We start from the raw sequence: 16,894 nt of genomic DNA, 5'->3' as shown, positions 1-16,894 counted from the left end.
TTAAATTCCCATGCTTGTTCCGCTCACAAATCACATCCTCTCCAAATTACAATAGCCTACTATCGTTGTTGCTTACATATATGTGTGTGTGTGTGTGGTTCCTAGAACTTCACTACTTCCAATCATAAACTTGATGTGACTCTTACAAAATATTTGTTTTTGGAGTGGAAAGATCATGAAAAGGTCTACTGTTTCTTTGCAATTCTTCAATTAATGTAAAATTTAGTATAAAAACATAATTTTGGCTGACTTGCTAACTTGAGATTTAAAGAAATTATTAATTTGAATACTTCATTAACAATAACAAAAGCGACATAAAATGTAGAAGGACAAGATTCTTGGCTTGGTTGAGAATTACATTAGAGATGTACAGGTTAGGAAAGGGGAGGGAGAATTTCCTGTCTTCTTCCTCTTCAGCGCGAACCCTGCCTCCTACATTCTACATGTCCATTCAAAATGTCTTCTTAGTTTCGGATATATTTTGCCTCCCCTATAGCGTAATGGTAAAGATGAACCTCATAATGTCAAAAGGTCCCGAGTTTGGTACCTGGGGCTCCAGCTACGGGACACGCGCAGGTTCGAGTCTCCTGGGAGAAGCGTAACAACTTTTCTCCTGATATTTCGGCCAGTCAAACTCGCGGGCCGCATGTAGGCCCCAGCATACGTTAATGCGGCCTGCCTTGGCCCCAGCATACGTTAATGCGGCCCACCTTGGCCCCACTTAACACTTCATCCTTGAAATTATCTATACATTTGTAGTTATCCCGTTTTCTCTTTTCTCGTGATACAAGACCAGACTCATCCAAACTTCAACACATTGACCAATTTTCCCTACACAGGTATACATTCCATTATAGAGTAGGTGTTGTGTCAACTAAGCAAGGTGATTGACAGGTTACTTCTGAAGTACGAAAATATCTTGCCAGCTGGGGGAGGGCAGCGTGCATACTTTCTGTCGCCTATGAGTCTGTTTCTTGATTTTCAAGGATTTACCTGGAAGAAAAGCCAGTTTCTGTAAAAGTTTCAGAGAACCATATCGCTGCCCAAACTTCGTGGGAGTAAGAAAAGGACTATAGAAGAGGAATGTAGATTTTTCAAGGGAATGCTTACTTTTGTTGTGAAGTGAATACTGAAAAGCGTAGAACTTTTGTACCCTGATAAAATAAATCCATTCAGAAGTATTTCTTTATCACGAAATAAATTTGCCATAATCTGTGGCGGAGTGGTTAGCACAACCCGTTGCGACATGAGAGGTTGCGGGTTCGAATCCTGGACTGAGCATGGGTTTTCTTTGTATGTGTCCCTTCATCAATTTCATCATATCATTACTCATCCTCATCGTCGCCATTAGGCAAACGTGGCAGAAAAGCAACGCTAATAAAAACATCAGAAATACGGTTGAGGAGAGGATTTATGACTTAGTCAATGAACAGTTGAAAGCGAAATTTGTTCGTGTTGTTGCCTTTTCCCTCACAATATGCGAAATTACGCACGTCTGTGAGCTAGCTCGGTTAGCTCCCTTCATTCGTGGATGCGATTCTTATCTCGATATGACAGTAAAACTACTTGAATGATTCCTCCCCGTGACACAAGAGTTGATATTTTGAAGGAAGTGGAGGCCATTTTGCAAAGTTACAGTCTTCCGTTATATTAAAACTCAATACTTCAGAGGGTGCGAAGGGCAATAATCTTGTTCTGCTCTGCTCCCTTATCTTTTGATGACTTCGAATGGAACTTATTTAATTGCAGTGCAACTCGTATAGGTGGGCTATCCTTGATTTTTCTTATATCTCCCATAGCAGGATCCTCGAATAAACTATTTTGCTGTAGAAATTTTATTAATTTTGGTTGCACTTGCCTTGGTGAAAAGTTGTTTTCCATAATGAAGATTAATGAAACAGCCGCATGATCAAGAATGACTGACAAAACATTTGTTGTCTGCATTAAGAGTTTCATGCTAACAAAAAACTTATTGCACACTTTTGAGAAGCTTGTTAAAAAAAAACAGTGAAATCTGTGCGAAACGAAACTATAATTGCAAACAAACAGTTACAATTGTAACCAATTTATACTCGAAAGTAACATGTAAAATACAATAACCATGAAAAAATATGGGGGGAGGTCTATATAATTTACATATCGATGCTGCAATAATAATCACTGGAATCCCCCCCTCCCTTCGGCCCCCTTGGGTCGAACCACTTAGTTCTGGATTTTAAGGTGTTGGGGTTCTAGATGTGTGGCCCGGATAGTTTTGACATTATCGTTATGCGGCCCTACTCACGAATTGAGTTTGACATTGCTGGTCTATAGGACCTGTTGAGGAGATATATGTGTGTGTGTGTCATAGAACATCACTACTTCCAAACAAACTTGATGTGGCTCTTACAGAAACATCTGTTTTTGGAGTGGAACGATTACGAAAAGGTTTACACTGGCCTCCCCGATGGTGCAGTGGTAGTGTCGCCGCCTTGTAATCAAGGGGTTCAAGGTTCGATACCCGGTGGAGGCACATAGTGGTTCGGATTCAACTTTAAACTGTAGGTCCAGTCCCTCTTAGCCTTACTGTGCATAAAGTGGACTTAAAACACTAAATCAATCAACCAACAAAAAGGTTTACTGTTTCTTTGCAAATCTTCAATTAATGTAAAATTTAGTATAAAAACATAATTTTTGCTGACTTTCTAACTTGACAAATTATTACTTCGAATTCTTCATAACACGTATAGTGCTGACCTTGAAGATCATACTATCATTAGTTGGACTGAAATTTCACTTGGGAAGCAATCAATTAACATTGGGAAAAATCACAATAGGAGAAAGCAACTAATGTGATGCAGGAACTGGTCATATGTTTCCACAGGGGATTCCCATCACCACTGAGAGTTTGTCCCCACCCTAGGCCGATTAGCCGGCCCCGTGGCGGAGTATTTATCTCATTTCGCTACGACGCCAGTAATTCCGGGTTCGAATCCGGTCTGGGCATATGTGTCCTTCGTGAGCGTCTCTTCATCGATTACATCATATCATCATTAGCCAAGAGTGGCAGAAAGGCGAAGTAAAATAAACAAAATCAATCAATATTGGCCGATTAAAGCTGCTGTGTGTGAACTCCAACGATGAGAACTGTGCAAAGGGACTTAATTCAGATCATAACAAAGAAAACTACTTCATCAAAGTGTATGTTCAATATTATACTATTGTTTCCTGACATCTTTGTTACTACTGTGCATTTTGTTACATTGTTTTGTCCGTCTTTCTTCTCTTTAGTTTTTCCATATGTGATTACGCATGTCCACGTTTCCCCTTTTTAAATTCCAGGTAGTTTCGCTCCTGCCCATCGCTAATAGGGACTCGATTCGTTAATAGTTGAAATAATAATTGTTACTAATTCTTGCCTTATTATTATCATTATTATTATATATCGATTTTGTATAAAAGAACACCCCCTTAAAAAAAATACTTTCTTTCAACTGATATTCTCTACCTCCTTCTTTCCTTCTTTACTCTCAATTGATAATTCTAACCTCAACAAGAAAATTCAACATAATTATAGTAGCCACTGTAATCAACCAAATTTATTCAATCAAAACTTCAGCGATGAAGGTTCTGTCTCGGGAGCCTGCCACTCTTCTCGTTCCATGCAAGAGTCAGCCAGTGTTGACAATCTCCGAATGCAGAATTTCCCTTTTACCAGTGTAAAATTTCCCTTTTTCGACCTAAATTTCCCTCGATTTTCAAAACACATCTGAAGCTGTATCTTTGTATTACTATAACTGTTAATAAGGCGGTATAGTGGGTTCAAACCTACCATTGAATAAAATACTAGAAACTGATCATAGTTTCATAATATAATTATCCTAAAAATAAACATTTGAATTTTAAAATAAAACACTAATGTATTGAAAAAATCCCCAAACAAAAAAATAATTCGTCTGTTGCGCAATGATTGTCGGACTTTGAAACCCACCCATTGTCAAAGCTTAGCTAGCGGCCTGCTGTTAATATTTTTCTTTTGACGCCTGTTTTGCCTGAGGAACAAACTTTTTTATTATTATTATTATTAAATATTTATGAAACTCATAAAAGTGTGAAGTAATGGGCAGCCACTCATTACGATTTTTTTTCACATGTTTCCCAGATATCTTTTCATCCCCAGATAAATCCCCACGACGTTTTATAACCTTTTTTGGGAGTTGCATGTAGCTTCCTATCAGTCACCTCTTCCATTCTCCTTGCAACGACACAGGACAAACAGTCACACACACAGCCACTAAGACACGTTCTGAAATGATGGACGGAACAAGAAAAAAAAATGAAAATCCCGTCCCAAATTCTTTCCAGGTGCAGTGCGGCTCGTGCCTTGAGCCCTTTCTAGGAAACGCGACAAATATAAGACTGACCGGTCAAGGTCATCTATAACAGAGAGAAATAAAGCTTACTGAAAAGTGTCACTGTTGCTAACTATTCATTTGGAAAAAGTACACGCTGAAAAAAATATTTTCGAACCTTTTAAAAGAATGAAACGAAAATGTGAGTTTAAATTTCCCTGTTTTTTAGCTATTTTTCATTAAATTTCCCTTTTCCCTTTTCACCCACAAATTTCCCTGTGCCGAGGGAAATTTCCCTGCTTTTGGCATCACTGGAGTCAGCCAGCAAGCAGTGAAATGCGAATTGCTTTGCCAGTGGAGAAATTTTAGCCTCCGAAACCAGAATGAAAAGAAACAGGTGGGTGTCCTTTTCCTGGAAACCTCACTGCGGGAGTCACGCGGAGGGGAGGGGGTGGTGAAGGGAGGAAGGTTCTCTTCCTAGTCCTCTGATATGTCGCTAGGTGTCTCTGTATCGCATCGGGCCAGGAAACTACTTTCATGCCAACCTCCAGGCCACTCTTAAGCTTTGTCATTTGACAGCAGCTTAGAATTAACCTCGATATTTGTGTTAATTGATTGTTGCTTCTTCTATGACCTTATAAAATTAGTTACAGTAACCTTCAAGAATATACACTGTAAATGCAGCATTTGTAGTGGCACTGCTCTTTCAGCTCTTGCTTGCCTGCATAACACAATTTCTGTATGCTGTTCTGTTTAGGCATTTTTGTTGAATTTCTGCAAATGTAGTTAAAAATGCTCATGTGGTTTTGCTCTATATATCCATGAATTTTAGCAATGATTTACTTACAGATCAGATTAACTTTAATTAAGGCTAATTAAGGCTACTTTTACTTATATCGCTATGAAAAATGTAGATGTATAAGTACTAATCAATATTTGGAGAAGTGAAAGAAGTTTTGCATTGTTGCTTTCTAAGTAGATTTAGAAACTTTGTCCCATACTGATCAAGTTTGGAAACTGAAAATGTTATTTTCTCATAATTTGTTTCCATCAATGTTGAATAAAATCAGTTCATTTGAATAAAATAGTGATTTTGTTTTTTTCTTAGGTTACTTTCAAGCTTGGACTTGGCAGTGGTATTGTTACTGATGATCAAATTCGAGGAACACTGAGGGTGAGTTTTTTAAATGTAGCTACTTATACTCGTAGTGTAAATATTTATGCTCTTACCTGTTAAAAACTAGAAGCAGCATTAAAAAATGCAGCACACAATAACATTCAATACCCAACGTTTTGCAGGTTTCTCACCCCCCATTGTCAAGGAAGAAATGATGATGCTGAAAACCACTAGGACAACGTAAAAAGGCTAATGCAGCACACCTAGTATTCACTTGTTTTTCCATTCCTCTCATCTGCATCTAGACCTTTTCCATTCCCTTCTTGAGCGTCTGAGTGAGAAACCTGCAAGACGTATTTAATGTGTTATTGTGTGCTGTATTTCTGTACAATTCTGCTCTATCCAGTACATGGCATAATATGATAATCAAGTCATCTTCCCATTACTTTTACCTCCATTAAACACAATAGATAGATTACTTGTTTGTTTCAGTATTCACTGTAGACCACAGTGATAAAACTTCTGCATCAAAAGTGCAATTGCATCAATAATAATAATAATAAGAAAAGATGTAGCCAAATTGTTATTTAGGGATGTATTTAAAATGTAGCGTACATGAATTATCCTTTTATATTATTTAGAACAACAACAAAATTGCAGAACTTTGGAAGTATGCCACAAACCATTAATTTTAAATTGGTAGAATTATTATAAAATTTATCAATAAGCTGATTTCATCCTATGCCAATCTTTTAATGGATCGACTGGAACAAGAATCCCTTGATACCTGACCCCTGCAACCATTCATCTCCTCTCCTGTGGACACGTGGAGAACCATCTCTTTTCGTATTCTTTCAATACTCTTTTAAAGTTTACACAATGCTACTGTACCAAGCATCTTACCTCCTTGGATGTAAATGTCCACATTGAGGAGAGTCATTTGGAAGCTTCTTCCCACAAACCATGAGCAGTACTGTCACTACACCAAGAAAGCAATCTTGTTTTCCCTGGCCGTTGGAGGACAGTGCCTCAACATATTTATTTATTTAATAGAAAATTCCAATTGCAGCATTAGCCATTTTACATTGGAACGTAATAACAACAAAAATAATAGTATAAAATAAGAAATATAATAATAACATGAACTAAACTTACATTTGGTTAAGAGACTCACATACTTCTAGTCAACAGTCTTCTAAAATGTGCCAGATTATCAAATATGTCTATTTGGCTTGTCAGATTATTATATTGGCTGGGCAGTCTATAGAACAGAGAGCGCTGGATGAGGCACAATCTTGGCTTCTGAGAAGCGAAAAGTTGAGTGCTTCTTATTGAGTCGGGCGGCACTCGAGAGGGAATTTCCTGAAGATGGTGGTCACTTCTGATGTTACCATTCACTATTTATGCAGAAATATGTGGTCAGCCAGTCTATGTCTCTCATGAGGAGTTTGGATATTTAACATCTTCAGAAGATCGGGCTTTTACAAGAGTTTTGTGGATGGAATTCGGTGACTAACAATGGCCAGGAAGAAATTTAGAATTTAATTAAGTCTATCTAAATTTGAGGGGCATTCCATAGACCATATCGGAGAGCAGTATTCAATTTTTGGTGAAACAAAACATTTGTAAAAAGTGCTGAGAGCAGTCAGGTTGTTTATTTCGATGAAACGATAGAGTAGACCCAGCATATGCATGGAAGCCTTAGTGACTGCAGAGATGTGGTCAGAAAAGCAGAGTTTCTCGTCAATTATAATGCCCAGGTCCTTCTGTGCAGCAACTCTTTGAACACGATTATTTTTGTATGAAATATTTAGTATTTAATGTGTTCTTCTGTAAGGAGAAGGTCATCATGGTACATTTTTGAGGATTCAGTTTTAAGATCCATAACTCACACCACGTTATTAGAGAATCCAAATTATTTTGCAGAAGTGCCATGTCACTGAAATTTAAGATTTTCTATATATTTTGCAATCGTCAGCAAACAAGAGAAGGTTTTTACATGAGTCTGAAAGATATTGTTGGAAGGTACAGGATGAAGGGAAGAGGTCCAGGAACACTGCCTTTTGGTATACCAGAAGATACAGCTTGATAAGAAGAGGAGATTCTGGATAGAACACCTTTTTGTTGTCTATTTTGGAGGTAGTGTTTGATCAGGCGAGGCGGAGAGAAGCATCTGGAGGATGCCTGCTGCTGGAACAATAAAACGTTTCTCACCACATTTCCACTCACTAGGGCCAATGTGTTTTTCATCGATATTGTTTAAAAGCAATAGCCTAACACTCGTGCAAATTATCACAATAAAAAAATAAACTGAGATCGCAGAAAAGCCAATTTTATGTGGAGCACGATCCAATAGCTTTCTACTGCTGGCAGCAATTCTTTCACCCCTCTATCAATGACAAGCCCTTCTCAAACATGACTGCCCCTACGAATATCCAAAGTAGCTGTCTCCTTCACCCAAACCAAAAAAGTTTGTACCCCACCTTAACAAACTCGGATACATCCTACATAGGGCTGAACCGATACCAATGCTTGAAAATTGTGACAATTAAAAGTTGCACAATATAATGATTAATATTTGTGCGTAAGTATTTCAATTTACCAGTGTGTTTTTCACAAATTACATAAATTTTAAAATACCTGTTATGTAATCACACAATAATAGTGCAGAATTATCGAAAACCTCAAATTTTGCATATTTCCCAGGATAATGAGACACTGCAAAAGTGTTGTATGGCATTTTTGCAGACCCTGCAAAATATCCATTGTAAACTGTGACACTGACAATAGACATGTCTACCAAGACAACCAATCATCAACTTCAAACTCAAGGTTGCTAATTTTAAGTTTTAACTTTTTTTTTCAGGTGGGGCAAACTGTCGAAGTGAAGCATCCTGAAAAGAAGGAATTTGTTGAAGCTGTAATCAATAAAATACAAGATTGCAGTCAGTATACTGTGGGTAAGTAAGCTTTCATATTGGGGTGATTATATAGTACTTGTTAATTTCAAGAGTTTTTAATTTTATATTATGATTAGTTATTTTTGTTGTAGGAAAAATGTTTAAACTCGCACAGAATTTATTCTACATCTCTTTCCCACAGGTGCAACACTTTTATTTTCTGTTATTTGATTCAGGTAAAGACTGTTGTAAGGCATACCTAAGTTCTTTGCTTTTGTGCTTGGGTCATTCTATGCCAAATCAACCGGGGTCTGAACCTTGACATCTCAGAAATTAATATTTTTTGGTGCAGTGGTAGTACCAGTAAAGCTGACAAAAACTGCCAACTTTTAGATTTTTTCGGCTCTTTGTCTTTGAGTTATTGACTTTCAAAAAAGTATATGATTTGAAGACATCAATTGACTATTTGTGTGCAAAATTTCATAATGGGATGGCAATGGGTTGCTATGGAAATTATTTTTTGTATTGTAATGTGTGCGAAACTTGCTGAATTTGTTGACTTCTATGTTATAAACACAACTATATGCTGAGTGGTTGATGTTGAAGTCTTCATATTAGTCTGTTTTATAATATTTGGAGTACAAATAACATGAAAATACCTACAATTTATCACTTTTAATATCAGGTAAGCAAATTAAAAAATGTACGAGGGGAAGTCATTAAATAACAGGAATTGGATTCTGAACTTCATGGAGATTTATGCACAATGAAAATTTGTGTTTCCGCACTCGGAAAGCTTCCTTAGCAACACACCATAAAGGCATTGTGACAATTGAGCAGTATGCGCCTGCACAGTAGCTCGTACAGCATGGCCGCTCCACTTTTAACTTGCACCGTTTCTAATTGTAATTTAATTTAATATAACTCATCTTATGTAATAATATGTACCTCTCTTTTTAATTTAAATTGAAGAGCTAAAAAGTTTTATTCATTTTTTGTGGTCAGAGGGAATTGAAACCTGAAATCCATAGGCGTGCGCACGGGTGGGCAAGGAGGGGGCAGTAGTCGCCTCTAATACTCTTGCTTAGGAATTTAGTGCAGAGGAATCTTATTGCCGTTATTAAACGATATTATGCTCTTTACATAATTAAGTATTTTGAAGCTGACGAAAGTACCAAGCAACTACGTAAGATGCATTATTTCCTATGTAATTGAACTATCCAACTTCGTTCTCTAGCAAATTTCTTGTTATTAACACTCGCATACTGTTTATTCATTAGTTTTGTTACCTATGTGTTTCCAAGAATAAATTGCCCATACATTAGAAATCTGTAGCAGCGATTACGTGTCAAAGTGGGGAGGTGCAAGGGCAGTTTACTTTTTCTTTGCAGACAAGGCTTAGCATTAAGAGGCTATCACTGTTGGAAATGAGCATATTATGTGCAGTTGTTTTGAATCTGCTGTATGAAACCATGTTCATATGTAAATTAGGGGGAATAATGGGGGGGGGGCAAAGAACATCGGTGCCACGTGTGTATTCTTTTAATACAGTTATTTTCAGTGGTTCCGGACCACTCTACATACGCCCCTGTTCCATACCCATCAATACAATAAAACAGTGAGATGAAGTGAGGTTTTTCTTTCTCCAAATAAACTTTCATCAAGCCCCCCCAATCAGAGGGTCTGTGCATGCCTATGGTGAAATCTACATCAGAATGAAGCTTCAGTACGGAGACAATTGTTTAAGTCAGGGGAGAGTGTACTAAATTAACGGATTCGCTGATCGATCTGCTGTTTCACTGCCTTAATTACAACGCAATCTAACCTCCCACTTCGGTGTTCATCACTCACTGACATTTCGTCTTCCGTCTTTAAATCTTTCCACCCATTCATATACTCTCCCCTGACTTAAACAATTGTCTCCGTACTGAACCCACATTCAGCTCTCGATTTCAGAAGGTTTCAATCCATCTGACCACAAAAAACGAATAACACTTTGTAGCTCTTCTAAAGTACAAGTCAACAGTGGAGCGGCCATGCTGTACAAGCTACTGTACAGACGATACTTCTCGATTGTCACAACACCTTTATGGCGTGTTGCCAAGGAACCTTTTTGAGTGCCGAAACACAAATTTTCGTTGTGCATATATCTCCATGAAGTTTAGAATCAAAATCCTGTTATTTAATGACTTCCTCTCGTACATTTTTTAATTTGCTTAGCTGATATTAAAAGTGATAAATTGTAGGTATTTTCATGTTATTTGTACTCCAAATATTATAAAATAGACTAATATGAAGACTTCAACATCAACCACTCAGCATATAGTTGTGTTTATAACATAGAAGTCAACAAATTCACCGAATTTCGCACACATTACAATACGAAAAATTAATTTCCATATCAACCCATTGCCATCCCATTATGAAATTTTGCATACAAATAGTCAATTGATGTCTTCAAATCATATATTAGCATTAATATATATATATATTAGATTTTTTTAAAAAAATGAACTTTCTTAGAAATTAAAAAATTGCAATACCACGGTCATATTGTATTTCAAATTAAGGCTCATTAAAAGCAGAAGAAAATGACTCCAACTTGAGCTCTCTAGGTCAAATAGTTTTTGATCTACAGCTGTTTAAAGATTTCAAAATGTCATCAGATTTTGGGATTTTTTTTCTTTTTTGAAAGTCAATAACTCAAAGACAAACAGCCGAAAAGATCTGCAATTTGGCAGTTTTTGTCCTCTTGATAGGTGCAATGTATAAACAAAAAATCTGAATGCTTAAGGTTCAAAAATATTTTTTAGCGGTTGATTTGACATGGAAAGAGCCACATCTAAGTGTCTCAAGAACTTGTAATCAGAATCGTTCATGATGTTTAGTACACCTAGTGTCCGTAAGTTTAGTTATATTGAGAATTGGTTCAAAAATCTCATTAAATTGTCTTTCTTTCTGAGTTAATAAACTGTATATGTGTAGTTGTCTTAAATCTGTGACTAGACTTTTCCTTTTGTTTTCATAGACTGTTTTGCAGATATGCACATTTGATAAATATGGCTGGCAATATCGAAATGGAAACTATTTCTTGTCACATGTTACTTTTTTACTTGTGCATACATGATGCATACCCATGTCATCAAGAATATCCAAAATTCGAACCTAGATGAATTTTCCCCAGTAACACCACTTTTAGTTCCAGCAGGTTGGCCATAGTATTGATATGTGCACACTTCCCAGTTGCACACGAATGAACCATCTGCATAGGAAGGAAATTCATGGCGTAGAAGATATGTACAAGATCTTGCACCCTCCGGTATACACAAAAGCCTTTAGAGTGCCAGCAAGGATGTGTTGGGATAACGATCAGGGCAGGAAGAAGCTCCCAAATCTGGTCTTTCACAATGTTCCAACTCCATAGTACTCCATGGCTTGTTCCTTGAAAGCATAGAATTACATGCTGCCATACTGCAAGGAAACCCATAATGAAGCAAGTGGTTTGTGGCACTCAGTTTTTTTGGATAAATCCTGACAGTAAAAGGCATCACCTCCATTCCACCAAGCTCTGTCCCTTATCATTATCACTTGGAAATGACTGCCATAACACTTGGAACAGTGTGATCAAACAGACAACTCAATGTAGCAGCTTCCACCAGGGCTACCAAGTGATGTAAATCTGCAATGTTAAGAAGAAAAAGAGCAACACCGACCTTAAAATTGCTTCCATTTCAGAGGCCCAATAGTGTTTACTGTGTTCATCTTTACATCATGAATTGGCTGGCATTGCCTTAGCAGAGTAGTCATAAGTCCCTCCCTTTGTTTTTTTATTGTTTTAACATTTCACTCACTTGGTCTTGCCCATTCTTACTTGTCATCTTAATTTTGCATATTCTTTTACATGTTTTGAATATTCGTAAGTTATCACCTCCTAAGTTGACAATTGATTTCCTCTTGTAAAGGTCACACAATTTTACTTTCATTGGTATTATTTTTTTTTACATTTTTTCACTTTTACATATGTATATGTGTGTGCTCATGGGTTTATATGATAGTTTTTACGGTTTGTTTTTCCATATAAGGTGTAACTTCCTAAAAAGATATATTTTTTTGTTTTAGTTTTTGATGACGGGGACATAACAACACTACGGCGAACAGCATTGTGCTTGAAGAGTGGTCGACACTTTGCAGAAAGTGAGACACTTGATCAGTTGCCTCTCACACATCCTGAACATTTTAGTAACCCTGTAGTTGGAGGAAGACGTGGAAGGAGGAGCAGACAAATCCAGTAAGTTTTTGTACAAAATAAGATTGTTGAAACTCTTTGCAATGGCTCATATATCAAATTATCCATTTGTTAGGAATGTTTTTTCTTCATGCCCATGTATAGCATCAAAAAGGTATTACTCCCCTGGTGAAGGACACAAATTAATATTTATCGTATTGTTTTTTCAAGATAAAATTATGAATGTAAAACTTTTTCCAATATGAAAAAATAGACTGCTGAGCTGATGTAGTCCTCCATTGATACAGAAATTACAGCTCTGACATCCATCCCTAAATAATAAAAATGCCAGATGCTGGAAAATGTGGCAAAATTAATGACAGTACAGTAGCATCCAGCCTTCAAAGGTCTAGAACACCACCACTTCTTTACCTGGGGAAGAATGTAGAGGAACCCGAAGTGTTACTGGGTATGTTTAGGTGTAATCATCACAAGTCTTATTTGTAAATCAGTCTATGATGAGATAAATAATTTTTCAGAGATGACAGCAGTGATGAAGAGGAGATGCTTAAAAAAGGCAAGAAGAAGGAGGAGAAAGAAGTGGACATAGGGAAGGTTGTGTGTGTGGAGTTGGGAGATAAGAAAAAGCAGAAGGACAATTGGTTTCCAGGTCTTGTAGTTGCACCCACAGCCCAAGATACAGTCCGAATACGAGTAAAGGATGAATATCTTGTCCGGTCTTTCAAGGATGGGAGATAGTAAGTTGAAAATATTTTATTACTATTTGTAAAGTTATACTTTTTCTGGCTGTTGGATGGAGCATATGTATATACACCTTAGTGGAAGTAATTCAGCATTTCATTCATTCAGTGGTGTAACTTGTCCACAATCACTGACAGCCTGCAAGGCTACCGAGTTAAAAATTACATTAACTGTGTTGAGGTTCTTTCAAATTCACTGCTATCAGAATCTGCAAAATTCTGGTACTGACATCGGTTTCAATAAATTCGAAATTATTGATCAGAGAGTACATACTTATAAGTAGGGAATGGATTTCTAGGTCCGTACCTATTTTTTTTATTTTTTTTGCTACATCGTAGACACATGCTATTTAGAGATCTTTGTGTTTCATGTACACAGCACCCCTCTCCTGAAATTCTATAGAGCCTAAAATACCTAACTGAACTATAAATGGACAATAAATTCCTATAAATGCCTAAAAGCCCTATTTTGACTTGAAAAACACCTTTTGAACCATTCACTTAACTTTTAAAAATAACTTTTATTAAGAACGACCCTTAATTTCCACCACAAAGGTTTGAGACCCTTGGACCTTGAGACCTTGAACGAATCCGAGTGGCAAAAGAAGCAATGCAACGGCAAGGGGTGTCAACATCTGTGCAAATTTCTGCCATCTTCCAGCTTGCATTACGAAATTGGAAAAATTTGGAGCAACTGACTGGAAGAGGCGTTGTCCATTATACACTGTACTTCCCAGGTAATTAATGACCGTAGGTGTAGCATACCAAACAAATATGCAGGCTCTTTTGGGACTGAATCCTAACTACAAAATCATTCAGTTATTAAAACAGAGCAGGACATTATTCCCGGCCACCAACAGTGTACGCTGGTTTAAGAGCCTGGTAAGATTCCAAGAATACCTCCATCTCATTGGCTGTTTCGAGTGCCTGTTTTGCCGAGTAGAAAAGGCAACCCTACAAGTGACCAACCACATTGCCTAACTGACAACAGTTAGGTGAAAGGGGAGGATTTGCGCCAGAAACTACAACTGCCCTTTAGTGGAGTCGCTGTTAGAAGCGGTGTCCATTCACATCGCAGAATGGTTATTTTGACAAAATCCTGTTTCCCTACTGTCTGCTACAGGGAAGAGGGGTTATAATGTTGCCACTTCTTGCCCAAGCAGTAGGCCTATAATGGAGCCGCCGTATCAACCGTTGTCCATTCACAACGCATAATGGTTATTTTGACACATCCTGTTTCCTTGTTGGCTGCTTTGGGGAGGGGTAATTTTAATGTGAACGCTTCTTGCCCAAGCAGTAGGCCTAGTTGGTTGTTTGACCACGAGTTCCTTTGTAGGTAAATGCGGCCAATGAGAGAGGCAACTGCGAACCTGCCTGCAGTTTGAGTTTTTTGAGCACACTTGATGTACAGATAGACTAATCGGGATGACCTACAGTTAAAATTGGAATCAGGAACCTCTATGTGCCTCCAATGGATATCGAACCTACGACGTCTTTGTTACAAGATGACAACATTACCACTACGCATCGGGGAGAACCAAACCTGTCTTGGGTATGAGGAGGAGTTGCATTGATGAAGTTTTCACCAATAGCTTCCTGCATCATAGAGAGAAGGTTCTCCATGGACACTTTCGGGTTGTAACGATCACATTGAAAATTCATGTGATTATTACAATCCAGAAGTGTCAGTGACTTGAGAAGCACTACTCACAGACGACTGAACTTCACGACGGAGAACATTGAAAAGCAGATGGTGGTGCAGTACTTCAAAATATGATAAAGTTTTTATATTGGACAAATTCAAAGAATAATATTCATTGAACTAAAATAGTAACTTTTGTATACAAATTGCATCTAGAACCAGTTGATATATTTTTTTATTAATTAATAATTATGCCTATTAATTTATTATAAGCGCACAAAAGTTCTAAAATAGAGTTTATAAAGTCCTAAATCCCTGTTTTTTAGCACCTAAAAATCCATTTCTTACTTATAAGCTTTATATAACATATTGATTTTTACAATGCTGAAGAATCTAGAACAGAATCTGTTCAAAGTGGTATTGACTCACTTCAATGTTAAAAATATAGAGAGAGAGAATGAAAGGAAGGAGTGTTTTGTATTTCCTTCTTATATATATATATATATATCCCCGCCTATAAAGGGTCCACCACAGTAGTCATGAACTCCTCTGACTACGTGGCGGAAGCCTCCTGCCAACTCTCTGATTCATCGACCTACAAGCCCACCACGGTTGATTCATCTACCACACACCTAGATAAAATTCGGGATTTTGTCCTCTCCCAAGGACCCCCTGAAGGCCTATCCAATTCCACCATCTCCTCACTCATACCTGACAACCCCCGCACCCTCACTTTCTATCTCCTCCTGAAAATTCACAAACCGAACAACCCCGGGAGACCCATTGTGTCCAGCTACAGTTCACCCACTGAATGCATATCAGCCTTTCTAGACTCTCACCTCCAACCCCTCGTCCAAACCCTGCCCTCCTACCTCCGTGACACCAACCACTTCCTTAACTTCATCCAAAACTTACCATACCTACCACCTAACACCATCCTCACAACAGTTGATGTCACATCCCTCTACACCAATATTCCCCATGCCCATGGCCTCCGTGCCACGGAATCATTCCTTAACAGCCGACCCAAACCCCACAATCCCAGCACTCACCACTTGATACAACTAGCCAACCTTGTACTTACCTGCAACAACTTCTACTTCGGTGACCAACATTACCTGCATACACGTGGCACAGCTATGAGTACCCGCATGGCCCCCTTTTATGCCAACCTGTTCATCGGCAGGCTGGAACAGGAATTCCTTGACTCCCAGCAACTGAAATCACTCCTCTGGCTAAGATTCATAGATGACATTTTCCTCCTCTGGACACATGGCGAACCCTCCCTCACTACATTCCTAAACCAACTGAACGACTTCACTACCCTCAAATTCACCTGGTTCCACTCCAAAGACCAAGTGACCTTCCTAGATGTGGACATCCACATTGCAGGAGACCACTTGGAAACTTCCATACACATCAAACCGACCAACCACCTCCAGTATCTCCACTACTCCAGCTCACACCCCTACCACACCAAAAAAGCCATCCCGTTTTCCCTTGCCCTCAGAGGGCAGCGCCTCAACTCATCCCCCTCATCCTGCCAAAACTACAACCTACGCCTGCACCAAGCCCTAATCAACCATGGCTACCCCTCCACCCTCATCAACAAACAAATCAATAGAGCCACCTCCCACAACTGCACCAAACAACCCAAAACCAACCCTCCAGCTCTGATCTCCCAATACCACCCCCACATTACGAAAATCAGACATACCCTCCACTCTCTCCTCCCCATCCTGCACAGTGATCCTGACACCAAGGACATCTTTCGGGATAAACCAAGGGTCGTCTTCCGTCGCCCCCCCCCCCCGCAACCTCCAAAACTTCTTGGTCCGAAACACTCCCACCCCTTCCACACCACTCCCCCAGCTCACAGGTGCAACAAACCCAGATACAAGAACTGCCCCATACTTAT

The 16,894-nt window shown here is 38.4% G+C and overlaps 1 protein-coding gene across 2 annotated transcripts in view; it reads left to right on the top strand.

The window, feature by feature from the left end:
* LOC145985229 (uncharacterized) overlaps positions 1-16,894 on the top strand; it is a 75,250-nt gene that overhangs the window by 3,982 nt on the left and 54,374 nt on the right. For both annotated transcript variants that reach the window (XM_083118989.1, XM_083118988.1), the window contains exons 3-6: positions 5,440-5,505; positions 8,315-8,408; positions 12,468-12,636; positions 13,113-13,331. In XM_083118989.1, the coding sequence (XP_082975115.1) occupies positions 5,440-5,505; positions 8,315-8,408; positions 12,468-12,636; positions 13,113-13,331 (548 nt within the window). The remainder of the gene's footprint in view (positions 1-5,439; positions 5,506-8,314; positions 8,409-12,467; positions 12,637-13,112; positions 13,332-16,894) is intronic.

This window comes from Lepisma saccharinum, chromosome 3, assembly GCF_977018435.1.
Source record: "Lepisma saccharinum chromosome 3, izLepSacc3.1, whole genome shotgun sequence".
In the NCBI taxonomy this organism is placed as follows: domain Eukaryota; kingdom Metazoa; phylum Arthropoda; class Insecta; order Zygentoma; family Lepismatidae; genus Lepisma; species Lepisma saccharinum.
Note: the sequence above shows the minus strand (reverse complement) of the source record. Positions and strands in the feature narration are given on the sequence as shown.